This window comes from Ursus maritimus, unplaced genomic scaffold (assembly GCF_017311325.1).
Source record: "Ursus maritimus isolate PB19 unplaced genomic scaffold, ASM1731132v1 scaffold_6, whole genome shotgun sequence".
Classification (NCBI taxonomy): Eukaryota; Metazoa; Chordata; class Mammalia; order Carnivora; family Ursidae; genus Ursus; species Ursus maritimus.
This window is the reverse complement of record NW_024426774.1, coordinates 11,170,824-11,188,465: the sequence shown is the minus strand read 5'-3', so window position 1 is coordinate 11,188,465 and position 17,642 is coordinate 11,170,824. Positions and strand designations below refer to the sequence as shown.

At 43.5% G+C, this 17,642-nt stretch overlaps 1 protein-coding gene across 1 annotated transcript in view; it reads left to right on the top strand.

Moving 5' to 3' along the window:
- Positions 1–17,642, top strand: part of NBAS (NBAS subunit of NRZ tethering complex) — a 338,079-nt gene that overhangs the window by 270,257 nt on the left and 50,180 nt on the right. Inside the window, exons 45-47 of the mRNA XM_040622888.1 lie at positions 11,157–11,375; positions 14,235–14,437; positions 16,463–16,552. Coding sequence (XP_040478822.1) covers positions 11,157–11,375; positions 14,235–14,437; positions 16,463–16,552 — 512 coding nt within the window. The remainder of the gene's footprint in view (positions 1–11,156; positions 11,376–14,234; positions 14,438–16,462; positions 16,553–17,642) is intronic.

Below are 17,642 nucleotides of genomic sequence, written 5' to 3'. Positions count from 1 at the left end.
AAAAACAGTGCTTATACGCTAAGTACTGAGAATAAAAAATGAATAAGATATGTGTCCTGTTCTGATGGATCTCATAATCTAATAAGGAAAGCAGACATAGAAATAGAACATATATGCAGCAATCAGTATCCGTATAGAAATTAATGGTGTGCTCTCAGTAAAAAGTAAAGTGATTTCTTCTTTAATGAAGTCAATTAAATCTAACTTAGGCAAGTTGATACCTTGTTTGTAGCCTCGACGTTTGCTGGCCCCTGCAAGACATCCTGTTATTGTTGGAGCAGATTTGCAGGTGTTTTACAGATGGAGTTATACCCCATTAGTGAGTCCTGTAATTAAGTATTGTGATCGGCATTCAGAACAAACAAACCAAAAAGACTAGACTGTAGATTAACATCAGAAACTATCAGTATGCCTCTCACCACAGTAGGGGTTGTATTGTTTCAGGAAACTTTTGTTTGTTTTTAATATATTCATATATAGATACAGATATTGAGTTTTGCTTTACAGTGTGCTTCTTACTCTGGGTCTTGGACAAAAAGGTCTGGAAGCTGCTGGGTCTGCTGATAGGCCCCTGGCTACATATATCGGGGGACGCGCATCCTTGGGCAGCTAGCCCAGGACAGCATATTGATGTCTTTTAGTTCTCTTATATGTATCATCTAAATTGAGAACTGCCGCCTTCTTTCATCTCCCCCTTCCCCACCCCCAACCTGTCTGGCTCTTGCAGTGACCTCCTTACTGCCCCTCAGCTTCCATCCTAGGAGCCACTTGCTGCCATATCCCATAGTCACCGTCAGCCAGTTGATAGAGTCCTTCAGAAGCTTAAAGTCCCCAGAGCTTGCAGTCCTGGGTCATACGCTTCCATTGCCCTTAGAATTAACTAAGGGAAGATTTTGCAAAGGACAAGTTTCTTCCCACCAATGCGGGTGCCTTCCCTAACCCCACACACAGAGTTGTAAGTCAAACACGGGCTCAGGAATTTTCATTTTTGAAATACTCAGTTATTTCAGTGCAGGTGGTCTAAAAGTCACACTTCAGGTAACAGTGTCCAAGATCTTTGGCACCAGCATAGTTGGGTTCTGGCGAGAGCCCTTTTCCTGGTCCATGGTTGGCACTTCTCCCTGTGTCCTCACATAGTGAAGGGACAGGGAGCTCTCTGGAGCCTCTTTTAGAAGGCGCTTATCCCTTTAACAAGGGCTCCACCCTCATGACTGAAGTACCTCCCAAAGGCCCCGCCTACTAATGCCATCATTTAAGGGGGGATAGGATTTCAGCATATCAGACTGGAGCCCTTGATATCTAAGATTTCTTTTATCATAATTTCAAATGGGTACAAAGGATGATGTAATTCTCTATATTTTAAATGTTGACATTAAAGTAAAACTGTTACGTGGCTTTGTATCCAGGGTAATCTACAACAACGTAGCAACTTGATAATGACCACGGTCCCTTTAAAAAGCGTAAGAACTGGGGTGCCTGGGTGGCGCAGTTGTTAAGCGTCTGCCTTCAGTTCAGGGCGTCATCCCAGCGTTCTGGGATCGAGCCCCATATCAGGCTCCTCCGCTAGGAGCCTGCTTCTTCCTCTCCCACTTCCCCTGCTTGTGTTTCCTCTCTCTCGCTGGCTGTCTGTCTCTGTCAAATAAATAAATAAAATCTTTAAAAAAAATAAATAAAAAGCTTAAGAACAAGCACCTCTTTAGCAGTTAGAGAAGGTTGCATCTTTCCTTTCTCTCCAATGATTTCTACTCTTGTCAAAAAGAAATAAAGCTGGGCACTAGTTAAAGGCAATGAAGACAGGTTTTATTTCATGATAACTACAGCAGAGAGGACAGTGCGCATTCACTGAGTTCAGCTTCTCTGAAACTAAGGGCAGGAGACTTTCAGTGCTGGGGTGTGCCAAAGGAAAGGCCCTGCCTGGTCGGGGGTGGGGTTGGTGCATAGGACTGGGTCAGCTGTATTTGCTGATGGACACTGACCTGGAAGAGAAGCAAGCTTCTGGGGTCTTTATGACAGAAGACAGTGGTGCAGGTTGGAGCTCAGTGCTCTACCCTCCCACAGCATCAGGAGTAAGGGCAATCTCCCTGAGTGTTTGCATTTCAAGGCGATACTTCCAGGTGACCCTTCCGGGTGGTAGCAGATTTCCATCTCAAAGAGTCAGAGAAAGGATTTATAATGGCAAGCCTTCTAAATTTTCTGCTCAGAGAGGGGGTTCAGGGGCCTACTGGCCTATCCCTGGGTTTTAGCTAGAATAAACAGTAAATTCTACTGGCAGTTTGAGCTTTCCCAGGAAGAAAACTTAAGAGACACCATGGTCATCCTAGAGACACAGCCTTAAGCTGCTAGATGCCTGGCTAGAGCTTGGTCATGGCTCTTAGTGAAGGAGTTCGGGAGTCAGTGAGCAAAGGAGCAGAGTGGTTTTTGTGCCAGGAGTTTCGTAGTTCACCTTCACGTAATTTTAGCACAATGCAGTATTCTTCTGTTTAAAAGTCATTTCTCCATCAAAAATAATTACACAAATAGAAATTAACATTTAAAATTTTTCTTGTGACCATAGAGCTCTAATATTTAAAGAAATTATTCTGTATTGAGTTATCGCCTCAGTCATGCGTTTGATCAGAACAACATAGATGTGTTAACTTTTGATAAATAAGAATCCTAAAATTGAAATTGTATTTAAAATGTACCTCTTGGGCGCCTGGGTAGCGCAGTCGTTAAAGCGTCTGCCTTCGGCTCAGGGCGTGATCCCAGCGTACCGGGATCGAGTCCCACATCGGGCTCCTCCGCTGTGAGCCTGCTTCTTCCTCTCCCACTCCCCCTGCTGTGTTCCCTCTCTCGCTGGCTGTCTCTCTGTCACATAAATAAATAAAATCTTTAAAAAAAAAAATAAATAAATAAAATAAAATAAAATAAAATAAAATGTACCTCTTAATGAGATGCAGAGGGCTTTAAACATTGCTTTTTAATTAGTGTATGTGCCCTCCGATGAGTGTTACTTATTGCTAGATTGAAATTACATCAACATCAGTTCTTTCCATTTTACATTTTTATAGATATGAATATTTAAAAACCTCATTCACAGTGGTTGGTGAAGGAGTTTCTTCATAGCAGTGCCACTCAGGTCTTTGCCCTTCAAGTTATCAGCCAAAAAAATCACATCGTGATCTATTGTTAAAAAATATTTTTAATGATTTATCGACTGACAACTCAATTAGATCTTTCATAAATTTTGTTGAAAGTACAAGACTGGAAACCTTGTGACATGCAAAAAGAAATTAATCATCCAGTTGTTGGAGTCCTGTCACAGGCCAGTATTTTTAGTTGTCCCTTGTTTCATCGTGTTCTGGAACTTTTTAGACTCCAGGACCATGTGGCAGTCAGATTCAGGAAGAATGGGATGCATGTCTTTCTTATGTAAGTGGAGCAAGGCCTGTGTGAAAGGGGAGCTGAGAAAGAGAATAGGTTTGACGCCTTGACCTCCAGAGTGTTCTCAAGATCAGTTTTAGGACAGATTTTGGAGAAGGTGAAGATCTAGAAATGGAGTCCCCTAGAACCATCCGCACTGGTGTCCCTTTCAAAAAAGCTCTGTGTGATGCCGGCGCACATACCGCAGTCGAAGACCACTGGCCTAAAGGAGGATGTGTAAGTTCCTCACCGTGGTGCCCTCGGTGACCCCAGCCCTGGCCCTCCTTTGCATCTCTTCCCCTGCAGGGCAGTCTCCTGCCCAAGCACACACAGAGTTTCCATTCGTGCCCCCACAGGCTTCTCCTCGCCCCTGGAACAGTGACTGTCTGGGTCTGGCCTGGGAGTGAGACTGGAGGAGGAGGTGTGTAGCCGTTCGTGGCCAGGGGAGCGTCGGGGAGCCGCAGGGCATCAAACTCCTGGGATCGTTTGCTCTTTTTCAAAAATGCTTCTTCCTCTTTTCCCAAATACACTGTTAGCTGCTGGTCTGCACCCACCCCTCCACTCCCCCTGCCCCTCAGAGATTCTTTGAGGTAGTGAGCTGCTGGTTGAGGGGGAGGGTATTCTATCCCCCAGGGGTTCTAGAGTCACAGGCACAGAACATTCTCTTTCATAAACGCCTCTTTAAAGTCCTCATGCTCCCTGTCTCTGCCCGAAATCCACCCCACCCTCTTCGTCCACATGAATTCTTGCTCATCCTTCAAGTCCTGGTTCCGGTATTACCTCCTTTGTAAAGACCTTCTTGCCTTTCTAAGACAGACAGTTTTTCCTGATGCACCCACATCCTTCGTTTATACTCGTTACATTGTATAAGTGCTTTTTTTGAGTTTGGCTTTTCCAGTACGATGTATGTTCTTCTCAGGTAGAGATCATGTCTTAATTTACCGTTGTATCTCCTGTGCCAAGAACAGGGCTAGCGTATGATAAGTGGGGAAGTGTCTGTGCTTGAAAAGGAGGAGGGAGAGATGGAAGATTCTCTGTCTCCCTCTCCCCTTCTCCCCACTTGTGAGCATGTTCTCTCTCTCTCTCTCTCTCTCTCTTTCTTTCCCTCTCTCTCTCTCAAATAAACAAAATCTTAAAAAAAAAAAAAGTATCTGCTTAGCAAAATCGATCAGCCTGAAGGAACCTATAGATGGGGAAAGTTGTCTCCGTGAATTTTGAATCAAGCCATTACCTGAAAACAGTAGGACTGATCTTGTCAACTTCTGCTTAAGCTCCTTCCGTTCACACCTTCCCAGTCACAGTGGTAAAGCCCTGTCCCATCAGCCTGGCAGACAGGCCCGCCATCTTGTCACCACTGCCGTGTTCCTCCTCGTTCCCTGACGGCCCTTCACTTGCACGCTCTATTCCAGCCAAGCCAGCCGACTCCCAGCTTCCCTACGTGCTCCTTTGACCGGGTGCCTCTTGGAATTCCTCTCCTGTCCTCGTGCCTCCTCACTGCCGAGGATTCCCCTCAGGAGTAGCCGCTGTTGGCAGATGTCTCCCAGCCTCCCAGCCGCTTCCTCCCAGTCAGGACAAAGCCCCCCATTGGAGGACTCTACAGTGCCTTCTCTTTACCCTGTTGCTGTTTTGTAAGGATCATGCTTCTTTGTCATGTCTTTTCTCTGTATTTCAAACTAGGCTTTCACATTCCCAGGGGCGGGGACCTGATCTAATTTTGCCTGTGTTGCCAGCACCCAGCCCAAGGCAAATGTACAGCATGTATTCACCGGATGTGTATCAAATGAATACTCAAAGTGATCACAAGCTTAATGTCCTTGCGTGTCTTCTGCACGGCCTCCGAGCGCTACAGCTGGCCTTGTGCTCATGGCATACATCGGGTTCCGGTTTGTTCGTTTGTTTGTTTCAGGCCCTTTAAAATAGCCTTTTGCAATTTTAGTCTCCAAAGGCCTTTTCCCAGGAATAGGACACTGCCGAGTCCGTGCAAATTGGAGTCTTTTGGCCCAGTCTGGACCACAGGTTTCTAGGAACCCACTGAGAACATGTCCTTTCACTGCACTTCGAAAGGTTCTCTTTTCCCTCCTATGTTGATCAGAGTTGAGTGATTTAAGAGCTATCTTCTGTTTGTCTGCGATGTGCTGGACATTGTTTAGGTGCTAGGAATACAGAGATTTAAAAAAAAACACAGTTTCTACTCTGAAGGATCTCCTTGCTTAGTCAAGGAGATGTACAGGTACCCAGACAATTTGAATGTGGTGTGATACGTTCTTGGATAGAGGTAAGCACAGAGCCCTTTAGGAATGCCCGGGAGTGGTTTATCCCCTGGGGAGGAGAGCATTTCAAGGATGGTTCCAGACTGTGAACTCTGAACTGATTCTGGAGGGACCGATGAAGGGAGGCTTGAGGAAGAATGACATTTTTTACTCAGATACCTGCAGTGTCATATTTTTCTTCAAAATAATTGCTTTGACGGTGTGTTTTAAATAGGAACCGAATAAGACATTTTTATATAATTGTAATCCCCAATATATGGGCTGCCTTCAGTGGCTTCTAATCCCTGTACTTCGGTTTCCGTAACCAGCCTGGTACTCAAAGCCACTTACAATTTATTCTCAATTCTCCTTTCCAACCATAGCTATTTAATATTTAGATCAGGGGGTCACCCAGCCTTGGCCTGCAGGTCACATTCAGCCCCCTGCCTGTTTTTATTATAGCCCTTAGCCCTGATTGGCTTTTACATCATTTTAAAGGATTGTAAAATCCAACCAACCAACCAAAGACTGTGTAACAGAGACCATTTGGCCTGTCAAACCGGCGTATTTTCTACAGGGCCCTTTAGACCTCTGCTCTTTCTGACTGTAGTGCTTGCTCCCCAGTGGTTATACCTGTACCGAATACCATGGGCTCTCCCACCTCTGCAGCTCTGCTTCCGCTATTCTCCCTTTTAAAATGTGGTCATTCATCCATTCATTCACTAACACATTCAGCAAATTGGGTGGTTATGTCTGAGCCACTATTCTGGGTTTGGGGTTCCAGGAATATAACAGTGATAGCACATGGAAACATAATATGTCAGTTCTGAGGAAAAACTAACACAGTGTAAGGGGAGGGGGAGAAAGGGAGACCGATTAGAGGGGGAGGGAATGCTAGCTTTTATGGTGGTCCAGGGAGGCCTCTCTGATGAGGTGGCATTTGTGCCAAGTCCTCAGGAACGAGCCGTGAGGATACCTGGAGAACATCTCACATGGGGAACATGTGGAAAGGCACAGAGGGGCTTCACGGAAGTCCATCTGTCTGGAGTGGAGCGAGAGTGTAGAGAAAGGGAGGAAGAAGGATTAGACGGCTGGTGTGGGGTGAAGAGCTCCTAGAAGGCTTCATAGGGCATTGAACGCTGAGTTTTACTCTTAGTGAGTTGGGAAGCTGTTAAATAGATTTGAGCAGAGGAGTGACGTGGTCAGATTGATGTTTTTAAAATATCACGTTGCTACTGGGTAATGCTGGAGTACCCACTTAGCCCCAGGATTACAGTAGCTTAACACAACGAAAGTTAATGTTCCTTCATGCACCTAACCCAGTCAGAGACTGTAAAGGGCTCTCTACCACAAAGCCGCTTAGCCTCCAGGCTGGTGGAAGCTCGGCCGTCTCGTAGTGGTGCCATCTGGACCTGCACCCTCCTCGACGCCAGGCTGGGAAGGAACGGAGACCGGATAATGTTGCGTGGGGGTCATATCCTGCCTTGGCTCAGAAAAGAAATGTATCTCTTCTCAGATTTCCTTGGCTGGAACGTGGCTCGTGGTAGCTGCAAGGGGGTTGGCCACTGTGGTGGGGCCCATGGAATGCTTGTGCTTGCTGAGCACTGGGCTCTCTGCCCTATCAGGAGACCAGTTAGAGCCATCGCAGCACAAGAGAGGTGATGTGGCTTAGAACTGAGGGGTGGCCGTGAACGTGGGGGAAATTGCGGTGAGTCTGGGTGTACTTCAAAGGTAGACCCAGTAAGATTCATGGCTGTCAGGGATGACTCAGTTTCTCCCCCTTCCCACCATTTTATTTCCTATGCTGAATATGATTCCTTAGAGCCTGGCTCATGTTTTCTCTCATTTTTCCACAGGGCCTACAAAATAGATGCTGAATACATACTTGTTGAGTACCAGAACAATTTAGTCACTTAACTTTATTTTACAAAATCTGCATTTTTAAAAAAAATAGTTACTAATTGCTGTCAGGGAATAGTTTTACAAAGTCTTTGATTGCTCATTATAGAAATATGTGTATGAATGATGTGTTAATGCCATGGGCTTCAAAATAGAAGGTTAAGAATAAGTACTTAGTGGCTACTAGAGTTAGTGAAGAAATTGCAGTTTTTCACTCTGGTACATTTTGTCAATCTTTTTTTCTTTTACTGCTTGTTTTCTCTCTCATGGAAGAGTTTAAGGAAAATAAGTTCTATTAGGCTTACTCAGTGTGAAACTTTTCTTTTTTTTCAAGTGGGCTCAATGCCCAGCATGGAACCCAATGTGGGACTTGAACTCATGACCCTGAGATCAAGACCTGAGCTGAGATCAAGAGTTGGATGCTTAACCAACTGAGCCACCTAGGCGCCCTGAAACTTGTATTTCTTGATCTCACCCTATCATCTTTCAGTGATAAACCTGTTTTTATAAAGAGTGAAAAGCTTAAGTGTCCAACGAAGCAAAATGCCCAGTCCTTATATCTTCTATCATAATATCATTCTGCCTCTTCTACAGTACCCAGCTCCCTCAGGAAAATTAATTTAGGGTTACATCTGTTTACACTCTATATTCTTAGTAACGGTTGGGTTACTTAGTTATTTTGAAAGATCATTAAAAATAAGGGGTGGTGGGGTGACCTTTTCTGATGACACTGGTGATGAGGTCCAATAATTTAAACTCCCAGGAAGTTCACCTGCCTCTAGTGGCCATTCTGTGGCCGTTCCATTGCAGGTTCTAGGAAAGCACGGCCGTCAGTGTGAGGCCTAGACTCGGTGTTGCTGGGCAGCTAGAGGCTTCGTGTATATAAGCAGGTGGGTGATGCACTTGGCTGTCGGGGCAGACGACCTGCTGATGGACTAGCTAGTCTGAAGAAACAGATGAGTCCAGGATGACTTGTGTGTGTCTCGGTATTGAAACAGGAGCAGGAATGTGCCTTGCAAAGAAGAGACAAGAGAGCATTCTGCTAAGACAACATACCAGGTGACACCAGGGAGTGATGAAAAGTTTTTGTGTTTGGAGCTTAGAGTGGGGTCTACAATTATATTTGAGACTAGAGGGTTCGCTTGGAAGCAGCTTGTGAAAGTCCTGAAGTACCATAATAAGGAATTTTCCAAGCTTATGAAAAGGTTTTTCTGGAAGGGATTACATGGCAAATTGATGAGGAAGATAACACTAACCGGTAGAAGATGGCCTGTGTATTGTATCAGTTGGTCAAATGAAAATTCAGCTTCCATTTATTGAGTACGTATGATGGGTAAGGCATTTTGCTGATTGTTTTTACATATTATCTCATTTAAATTCTCAAAGTGACATAGTGTGGTAGATGACATTTTTCCCATTTCACACAGAAGAAACAAAGGCTCGAAGCATGTTGTCAAGTTGCCTAGTCACCCAGTAGTGAACATTAAACACAGGTTATCTGAGGTGAGTGCTTTTCCTACTTACAAGCTATGCCAGGGTTGGTTGACAATGGCACATTAAACCTTGGACAACCAGGACCACATCTAGACCTGTCCCAGGGCATGGAGACCCGCTGTTCCTCCCAGGACACTGCTCCCTGCACGTGTGACTTGCCCACCCTGTCCCTACTCTCTCGCCAGTCTGTGGTTGAAAGTCTCCCACGGCCCTCGATAGGCTAGGAGAGAACAGACATTTGGCCAGCTGGTGTATCCAAATATTCCCCAAACCCGTCTTTCCTGGGGAGACAAATATGAGTGACTAGAAAGGAAGAGTTCACTCTGCCATGTTCTTATTTGTCTTTGCTTCTGTGACGTGTCCACAGCGTGCACCTACCATCGCTCCATTAGAGCCTGTGAGGAGGTAGACACGGCAACATGGAAGCTGGGTGATGTGCGGGGAAAGGGCGGCACCGGCTCCATAACAAGGCACCTGGATGCTGGCTTTTACTCTTGTCATTGACTAGAGGAACCCTGGCATATCACACAACCTCCCTGGGGCTCAGTCTTCCCATCCACATGATGGGCGAAGTAAGGAGGGCTGTGAACCATGCAAGTTCTATTATCATCTATTTCTCAACCGCAGAAAAGAGTTCGCAGTGTGTGTGAGGGAAGAGAAAAATGTAAGGAATACTTGTCCGTCGGGGGGGCTTCTGATGTTGTCGTATGCCATGAGGGCTGGAGTAGCAATCGGCTGCAAAGCTTACTGGGAGCTGCATTTGCAGAGCACACACTTAGTTATGATTGAGTGGAAATAGTGCTTTCCTAAAGTTACCTTTTACCCATATGAATAGAGGGTGAAGAAAATGTCAGCCGTCTGCATTATACAACATGAATTCTGTGCAGAAGGACTTGGAGGGAGCTGGTGGGGAATTCGAGGTCGGGAGGGGTTGGCCTCCTAGTACGGTCACTGACGCCATGTTTTGATGCCTGTGGTACTTTTCAGAATAACCAGAGATACACGGTAACGGATTTTAAGAAATAATAGAAAAGAAAAGATTTTTTCCCTAGGACTTTGTTTTTATTTTTATTTATTTATTTAAATTAACACAATGCCCTTTTTAAGACTGTAGTAAAAATGTGCTCGAGTAGTTGACATGAGGCTAAATCTAGGGTCCAAAGCAGCACAAATCAGTGGGGCCTGAAAAGGCCCAACATGGCTCACCGATATATGGTGCCTCCGTCCAGATGGGTTACATTTAGAGTTGAGGCCAAGTAAGCTTAATATTTTTAATATTTTTAGAAAAATGACTCCTGCATACCTAACAAAATGTCACATATCAGAATTCAGTAAATACTTGGTAGGTAAAGAAGTGAATGTGACATTATTATAGAAAATTTAGAAAGTTGAGAACAAAATTGCTCATAATCCCAACACTTTAACATTAACAGTCACTAATATTTGTGTGTGTGTGTGTGTGTGTGTGTGTGTGTGCGCAGCCATACACACAGGGTTAGTTTGGACTTTCAGCACGGTATAGACAGTTTTATGATTTCTGATTCCTAAAATTTAACATTTTATGATAAGCACTTTCCAAATTGCTATACTGTTTTTATAATTCTAATTTTAATGATGGCATAATGTTCTATCTAGTAATTTATCATAAGTTACCATATCTTTTATTTTCAGGCAATTAGATTGCTTTTGAGGTTTTGTTTTATAGTCATATTCCAGTTAAAAATCTTCATGCCTATGCTATTTTCTTCTTTTTAATTATTTCCTTGTAATAAATTATCAAAACTGGTCATTGTGATTGTAGAAATGACTCCTCCTTTTTTCACTGTAACCAGTACTCTGTTTGAATGCTAGTTTCATCATATCACCACCTACTTTTGCATATTAGCATTAAAAAACCCATATTTACTAATTTAATAACGCACATGGTCCATCACGTTGTTTTCCTCACAGAAGAAAAGCTAATATAACAAAAGTCCTGTTCACTGGTTAAAGTTGTATGCTAACATTTCACTTTGGTTCTCTCTGCCTCACTAACCCCTTGTTAAATATGCCGGCTCTGATAACATGGGGCTGGGTCGTCTCACTGTCGTTCAATCCCTTTTTGTGTTGAAGCTGTCTGTGGAAGCACGTAAAGAGATGACTAGGAAGACTATTCAGACAGTCAAACATTTTATTGAGAAGCCGCGGAAAAGAAGTTCGGAAGATGACATTCAAGAAGATAGTGACTCGAAAATGACCTACGCAGACGTCCTGAATCATCTGGAGAAATCACTCGCTCACCTGGAAACCCTCAACCACAGCTTCCTTGTCTCTCTGAAGACTAGTGAGCAGGTAATGAAATGAAAGCTTGTTCCCCACGCTCGCTCACGCAGATAACATCAGTACGTGCTTCCGTTTCTCCTCGCAAGCCATCCCAGTGGTCTTGCTAGGGCTTTCAGTCTTGCCGAGGTCTTTGAAAATGGCCCTCAACCCTTTATCCTTTAGCTTCTTCATTGCGTCTTGATTGTCGATTCGGTTTTCAGTTCTTTGAAAAGGAGTTGAGACCGCTTATCAGGATTAATCCCTGGCAAGGACGAGGCAGGAGGGAGGGGGGGAAAGACCCCTGGGTTGAACCCAGGTTGGGTGCCTGGGGGCAGGAGTGGTCACTGAAGCTGAGAAAGCATTGGACAGTGGTTTGCAAGCTCGACAAGCCGGTAGGTGTTTGCTATCTCATCTGAAAAATGATGGATATTTTTTCTCCTTAATTTTCAGAAAAATTTCAGAAAGAGCCATCCGTGCCTGCTTCAATAGGTTTTTTTTTTCTTTTAGTTATATGCACTTACCTATTTTTTTATATTTCATGTTTCCAATATCATTTTATTATTGATATGAATTGTTTTGGCTAGTAAAATTGTCCTGCTTGGTTTCCAGTTGAGATGCTCGTGGTGTCTCAGAGAATACTCTCATGAGCGTCCAGAACCGCTGCCCATGAGGAGACGTGAGGCCCAGTGTGTTCGGACAGCTGGGGGAAGCCCTCTAGCTTTTGTAGTTTTTCTTCCGTACCATTCCAGCCAAGGGAGTTTTAGCTATTCTTTCCCATAATAGAAAAGTTGACAGATCAATAAATAAATGGTTTCATATAGGTGAAAACAATGTTTAGATGTCTAAGTAATTTTTCATTTGCCCCTTTAATGTTGGTGGTAAATGAAGCTGTAAGTGGCCACTAATCTCCGCTTTTATTTTTCTCAAACCGTACATGTTGATTGAATTGTATTCTTGGCCTGTAAAGAACTATTCCTGATAGAAAGATGGGTCAGTGGAGAGCAGTTCAGATAATGAACAAATGGAAGACTTCAAAATTTGTATGAGACACATAAATGCAAAGCCCTCATGGAAAAGATGATGGGAAGAATTCGAAAGTTTGATAGCAGTTTTATTTCATTTTGTATTTTCAGTGCTATTAGCCTGTCTAATGAATCACAATTAAATGATGTACAAGCCATAGAGAAGCCTTTGCAGGGAACAAATTGGCTTTACCAATCCGGATTTTATCCTACTGACATGTACAGTGCTATAATCCATAATTATGAGAAGTTTTACCCTTAAAATTTGAATTCTTCAGGTAAAGGTGATTATACTTATTAGTATAAAAAATTAAATACTTGTCTTATTTTTAAAATTAAATATACTGTGCCCAAATCTGGAGGATTGCCATTCCTCTCCTTGGAACAAGTATTGCATTTGAGTGACTAGAGTAACATCTGTGAGGCCAAGGGGATTGTTAACAGAAACAGCCATTTGTTTCATCTCGGCTGTGATTTAAAGGTACCAGTGGCTGCTTGCAAATGCCGGTCAGTCAGACCACGGATGGTCCGTAATAGCAGACTCTTCTGGTTCCTGAAGTGGACTTTATTTTCTTTTATTCGGGTGCTTTTCATAGCAAACACTGGAAATCACTTTCAGCCTCACACATTTGTCCCTTTTAAGTTCAGGCCTTCATTTTAACCTCTTAAGTTATACACCCGGTGAAAGATCCCCTGTACCCTAGGTGAGTGCAGTCTAAACTGGCGGCCTTTATCCTGAGGTGCCTCCGTTCCCTCTTGCTCAGGACGGACACGAGTAGCTGCTGTGTGGCACTCACGGGCATTTTCTTTTGTTAGAAGTTTCACGATGGGGAGAAGAGTAAAAGGAAGTGTCCTGTGCCCAATTGCCAGCTTCACCAATGGTCAGAACATGACCTCTCTTACTTCATGCATATTCCCACCTTCCCTCACCCCGCTCCTGGGGATTATCTTAAAGAAAATCCCGGTCATCTTTTGACTTTATCCGTAAATACTTCCACATCTGTTTCTAAAGGATACATGTAAACACGCACTACACCATGATCACAATAAAGAAAATTAACAGCAGTTCTTCAGTATCAACTATCTAGTTACTCTTTGGATTTTACATGATGGATCTGAAAGACAAGAGAGCATATGCAAGATTACTTGAGAAACTCCACAGAACCTAGAAAGCATTCTTAACACTAAGTGACCATGTTTGGTATGATGAGAAACAGCAGCTCGTGGCCTGTTTCATACGTTATTTGTCGTCACATTCGTTTTTACAGACGTTATCGGAGGAGCAGGCTGTGTGGCAGGGGGGCGGGGAGATGTAGTCTTCGGATTCTGATCCCCATTCCCTGAATTGCTAGCCGTGTGATTGGGCGTGCTGCTTTACATCTTTGGTTTCCAATTTACTTTTTGGTAAAATGGAGCTAATTAAAATTCCTCGAAGGATTATTAGAAGCATTAAATCAGGTGACACATGTGTACTACCAGGGTTTGCGCAGCTGATGCTCGTAGATCTGAGCTGTCACGTGGTTGTAGCCCAGTCATGAAAATAGAGAAACTTACACTTCATGAGCTTTACTTTGGGCCTGATGTGCTAGAGGCCTTTTATATTCTCATTTAATGTTTACAACACCCCCTATTCGCAAGAATCTCTGTGTTCGTCCTCATTTTGCAGGCACTGGAGGCCCACAGACTACTACATGGTAAAGCAAGGATCTGTCCTTAAGCCTGGTGTCCCTGGAGCCCAAGCTCTTACTAACCACTGCCTGTTGTTCAGTGTGGGGTTCGAGAATCTTCTAAACATGCTTCACTGCGGACATGCAGACACACTGAATTCCTGTTTGATACTCAGGTGTCGCATGCCGTATCTTTGCAGGAAACGCTGCGCAAGTACGGTGACCTCTATGATCTGTCCCGATCAGAGAAAGGGAAACTTCATGACCAAGCTGTGGCCATGTGTCTAGATGGCCTGCCTCTAGGAATGATTCAGCAGCTGCTGCAGGTGGCTGTGGGCCCTCTCGACATCTCGCCCAAGGATGTGGTGCGGAGCGCAGTAAGGAAGATCGTTTCTGCATTGAGGTAAGCTGCAGAAGAGTCGTTGGAAACCTGAGGTGATAGTTCGCCAGCAGTAGCTCTCCTTTCACAGTAACGAAGAAAAATACCATGTATGTAGAAGCGTTTTATAAACAATGAAGGGCTTTATAAAAGCGAGAGACAGTCGTGGGATTTCTCAGAGTTGGAGAGCCATGAAAATGCTTCACCACTGGTGTTGTGTGTAACATGTCCTAAAACTAACTTCCGGCTAGACCCTCTTCTCCCCTCAGCCCCCAAATAATTCTTGAAGTAGGGAAAGGCCCAAATGGCCGCTGCAGGAGGAAGCCGGGTATCAGGCCGTCCTGGGACCCCAGGTGGATGTTCAGCTCTTGAGTTTCTGACTTCCCCTTCTTGGTAGAAAGGACAAAATGGTTTCCAGAAGCTCCTGTTGGAGTACACAAGGCAAGGTTAATCATCTACTGAGAAAGTTAGACATCTGTTAAGTGTCTTAGAGTTTTATTTACCTGCAGTTAATGGCATGAAACCAACAACGGAGAAGCTCTATGTCAGTGTGCCCGTGCCTTTGTGGGAACGGAGCCGGGAGGGTTAGCGAAGAGGGGGAAAGTTAAGCTCAGAAAAGAATGAGGCATGAAGTGCTTTCTGTGAATAATGCAATTAGGCTGAAAGATTTGGTTGTGTTTAATGTATTCTCCTTTTAAGGCTTCTTTGTAATTCTGCGTTGCTCTTGAGGAACTTTTTGATTAAATGCATGTCAGTTTTCCACAGCTGAACTGAAATCAAATGAGCCTTTATCAGTTTAATTACCCCAGCCTCATACAGTTTTCACCTTAATGATCTGCGGTATCTGGTAATTTGAGACAGGGAGAGAGAGACAGAGAAATAAAATATCATAACATTTTTAAAGAAATAACGAACGTCAAATTAATAAAGCTTTGTTTTATTATTAGCGTATTATGTTTTGGTGGCGGTGGTGGTGGCTGTGAGAGCCGCCCGCTGTCCTCTCTCAGACGAAGACAGACACTTGGTCCTGTTCTGCACCTTTTGATCATAGCTGTCTTTTTATTGTTTTGTAAATGAAGATTCAGGTGAGCCTTACAGAAACAAACATTTTGAAAGATTAGTGCTTTGACGAATTTAGTTTATTTCCTAAAAATCACACATTGTCATGAATAATTAAAATAAAATATGATGTGATATTTTTACAGTTATAAAATGCTGACGTAAATTATACTTCTCTCTCTCTCTCCCTGAGCCCAGTTCCACTTGCAGAGATGGTTCTTATCTAATAAACGTGACGCTTAGCACACAGAAGACGTTCAATGAATGTGAATTAAATCTTTCTGCAGTGGGAGGAAAGGAACTTCAGGAGTTCATCTACCTCCTTTTCAAAGGAGAGGAGATTGCTATTGACAACATCCATAACATTTACCTTTTAAAGAGTTAGTACAATTTAGTAGGTATAAAATAACAAACGCATGTAAAGAACTGAATCCAGCAGTTGATTTAAATCATATCACTTACATTAGTCAGAAAACTCACCTAAAACTTCTTTTCTTCTATTGCTTTTTCAAAATTCAGTGGAGTCCTAGACATACACATTTGTAAAATGGGCATAATAATAGTACCTATCTCGTAGGCTGCTGAGAACTAAATGATAGCATGTATGTAAAGCACTTGTACCTGGTAAGTACCATGTAAATGTTAGGTGGTTTTTTTTTTTTAAGTCCATCTGGAGAATTATAGATGATGATATATTTAATGCTTAAAATCGCTTTGAATGTCCATTGAATGTTTTTTAAATGACAGAATGCAAGTAGATTTTATTTTCTTGATAGGAAAAGAAGCATATATTAGACTATGAGCTCCTTAAGGGCAGAAAATGTTTCATTTCCATATCTTTAGCACTCGCAGACTGCATACACCCTGCATGGCTATGAGCTGGCAGTGTCCTCTGCCAGAATCCAGCTGGCTGCCTCTGAGTGTGAATGCCACGCTGCTTTCTGAGGTCGAGCCCTCTTCTGAACTGGTTCTGTCTCTCTCCCTTCACAGTGGAGGCAGTGCTGACCTCGGTGGGTCGGGGGACCCCCTCCAGGTCCTGGAAGGTGTTGTTGCGGCCGTCCATGCCAGCGTGGACAAGGGGTAAGCCTATCTCACCCCACAGCACTCCTCAGAATCTCAGAATTGCTTTTAATATCGCTATGAAACTGCCAAGACCAAGCAACCTTTCTAGGCGGTTTTGAAGGAAGAGCTGAGGACTTTCTGCATAACTAAGGAGGCTCTGCATCGGGAGTCATGGTTTCCCCAGCTGTCCTCTTACCCCGTCAGCTCTAGCGGGACACCCCCTTCCCCCCAGAACCTTGTTTGCCAGGGAGAGCATGGTCTCTTCTCACCTTGTTCTGTGTGAGGCTGGGAAGGGGAGCTGCTTTGAGCTTCTTAGGGGAGAAGGGATTCATATCTCCAGGAGGTTAGCTGGACTGATTAAGTAAGGAAACTTTCTAGAGTATATGTGTTATTTTTTTTAAAGCTTTATATATGTTAGGTCTGCCTTGCCCAAGGACTATGAATATACAGGCTTTATAAATCTAGAAAGGTGTGTGTCTCTAATGCCATTTTTTAAAAATTTAAATTCAATTAATTAACATATAATGTATTATTTGTTTCAGGGGTATAGGTCTGTGATTCATCAGTCTTACACAACACCCAGCACTCGCCACAACATATGCCCTCCCCAATGTCCATCACATAGCCACCCCGTCCTGCCACCCCTCTCCCCTCCAGTAACACTCAGTTTATTTCATAAGATTAAGAGTCTCTTATGGTTTGTCTCCCTTTCTGGTTTCGTCTTGTTTCATTTTTTCCTCTCTTCCCCTGTGATCCTCTGCCTTGTTTCTTAACTACCACACATCAGTGAGATCACGTGGTAATTGTCTTTCTCTGACTGACTGACTTCGCTTGCCATTTGTTGTAAATGGCAAGATTTCATTTTTTGATGGCTGCGTAATATTTCATTGTATATATACCCCCACATCTTCTTCATCCATTCATCTGTTGATGGACATCTGGGTTCTTTCCATAGTTTGGCTATTGTGGTCTAATGCCATTTTTAGAAAGAATTTTTCATTCAGTTGCGGTGGTAGTGACAGGAAGAACAGCAACAACAAGTTGGTGGTTATGTATTTGCCGGAGTTTACAGACATCATTCATATGTCCGATATCCATGTTATCCCTA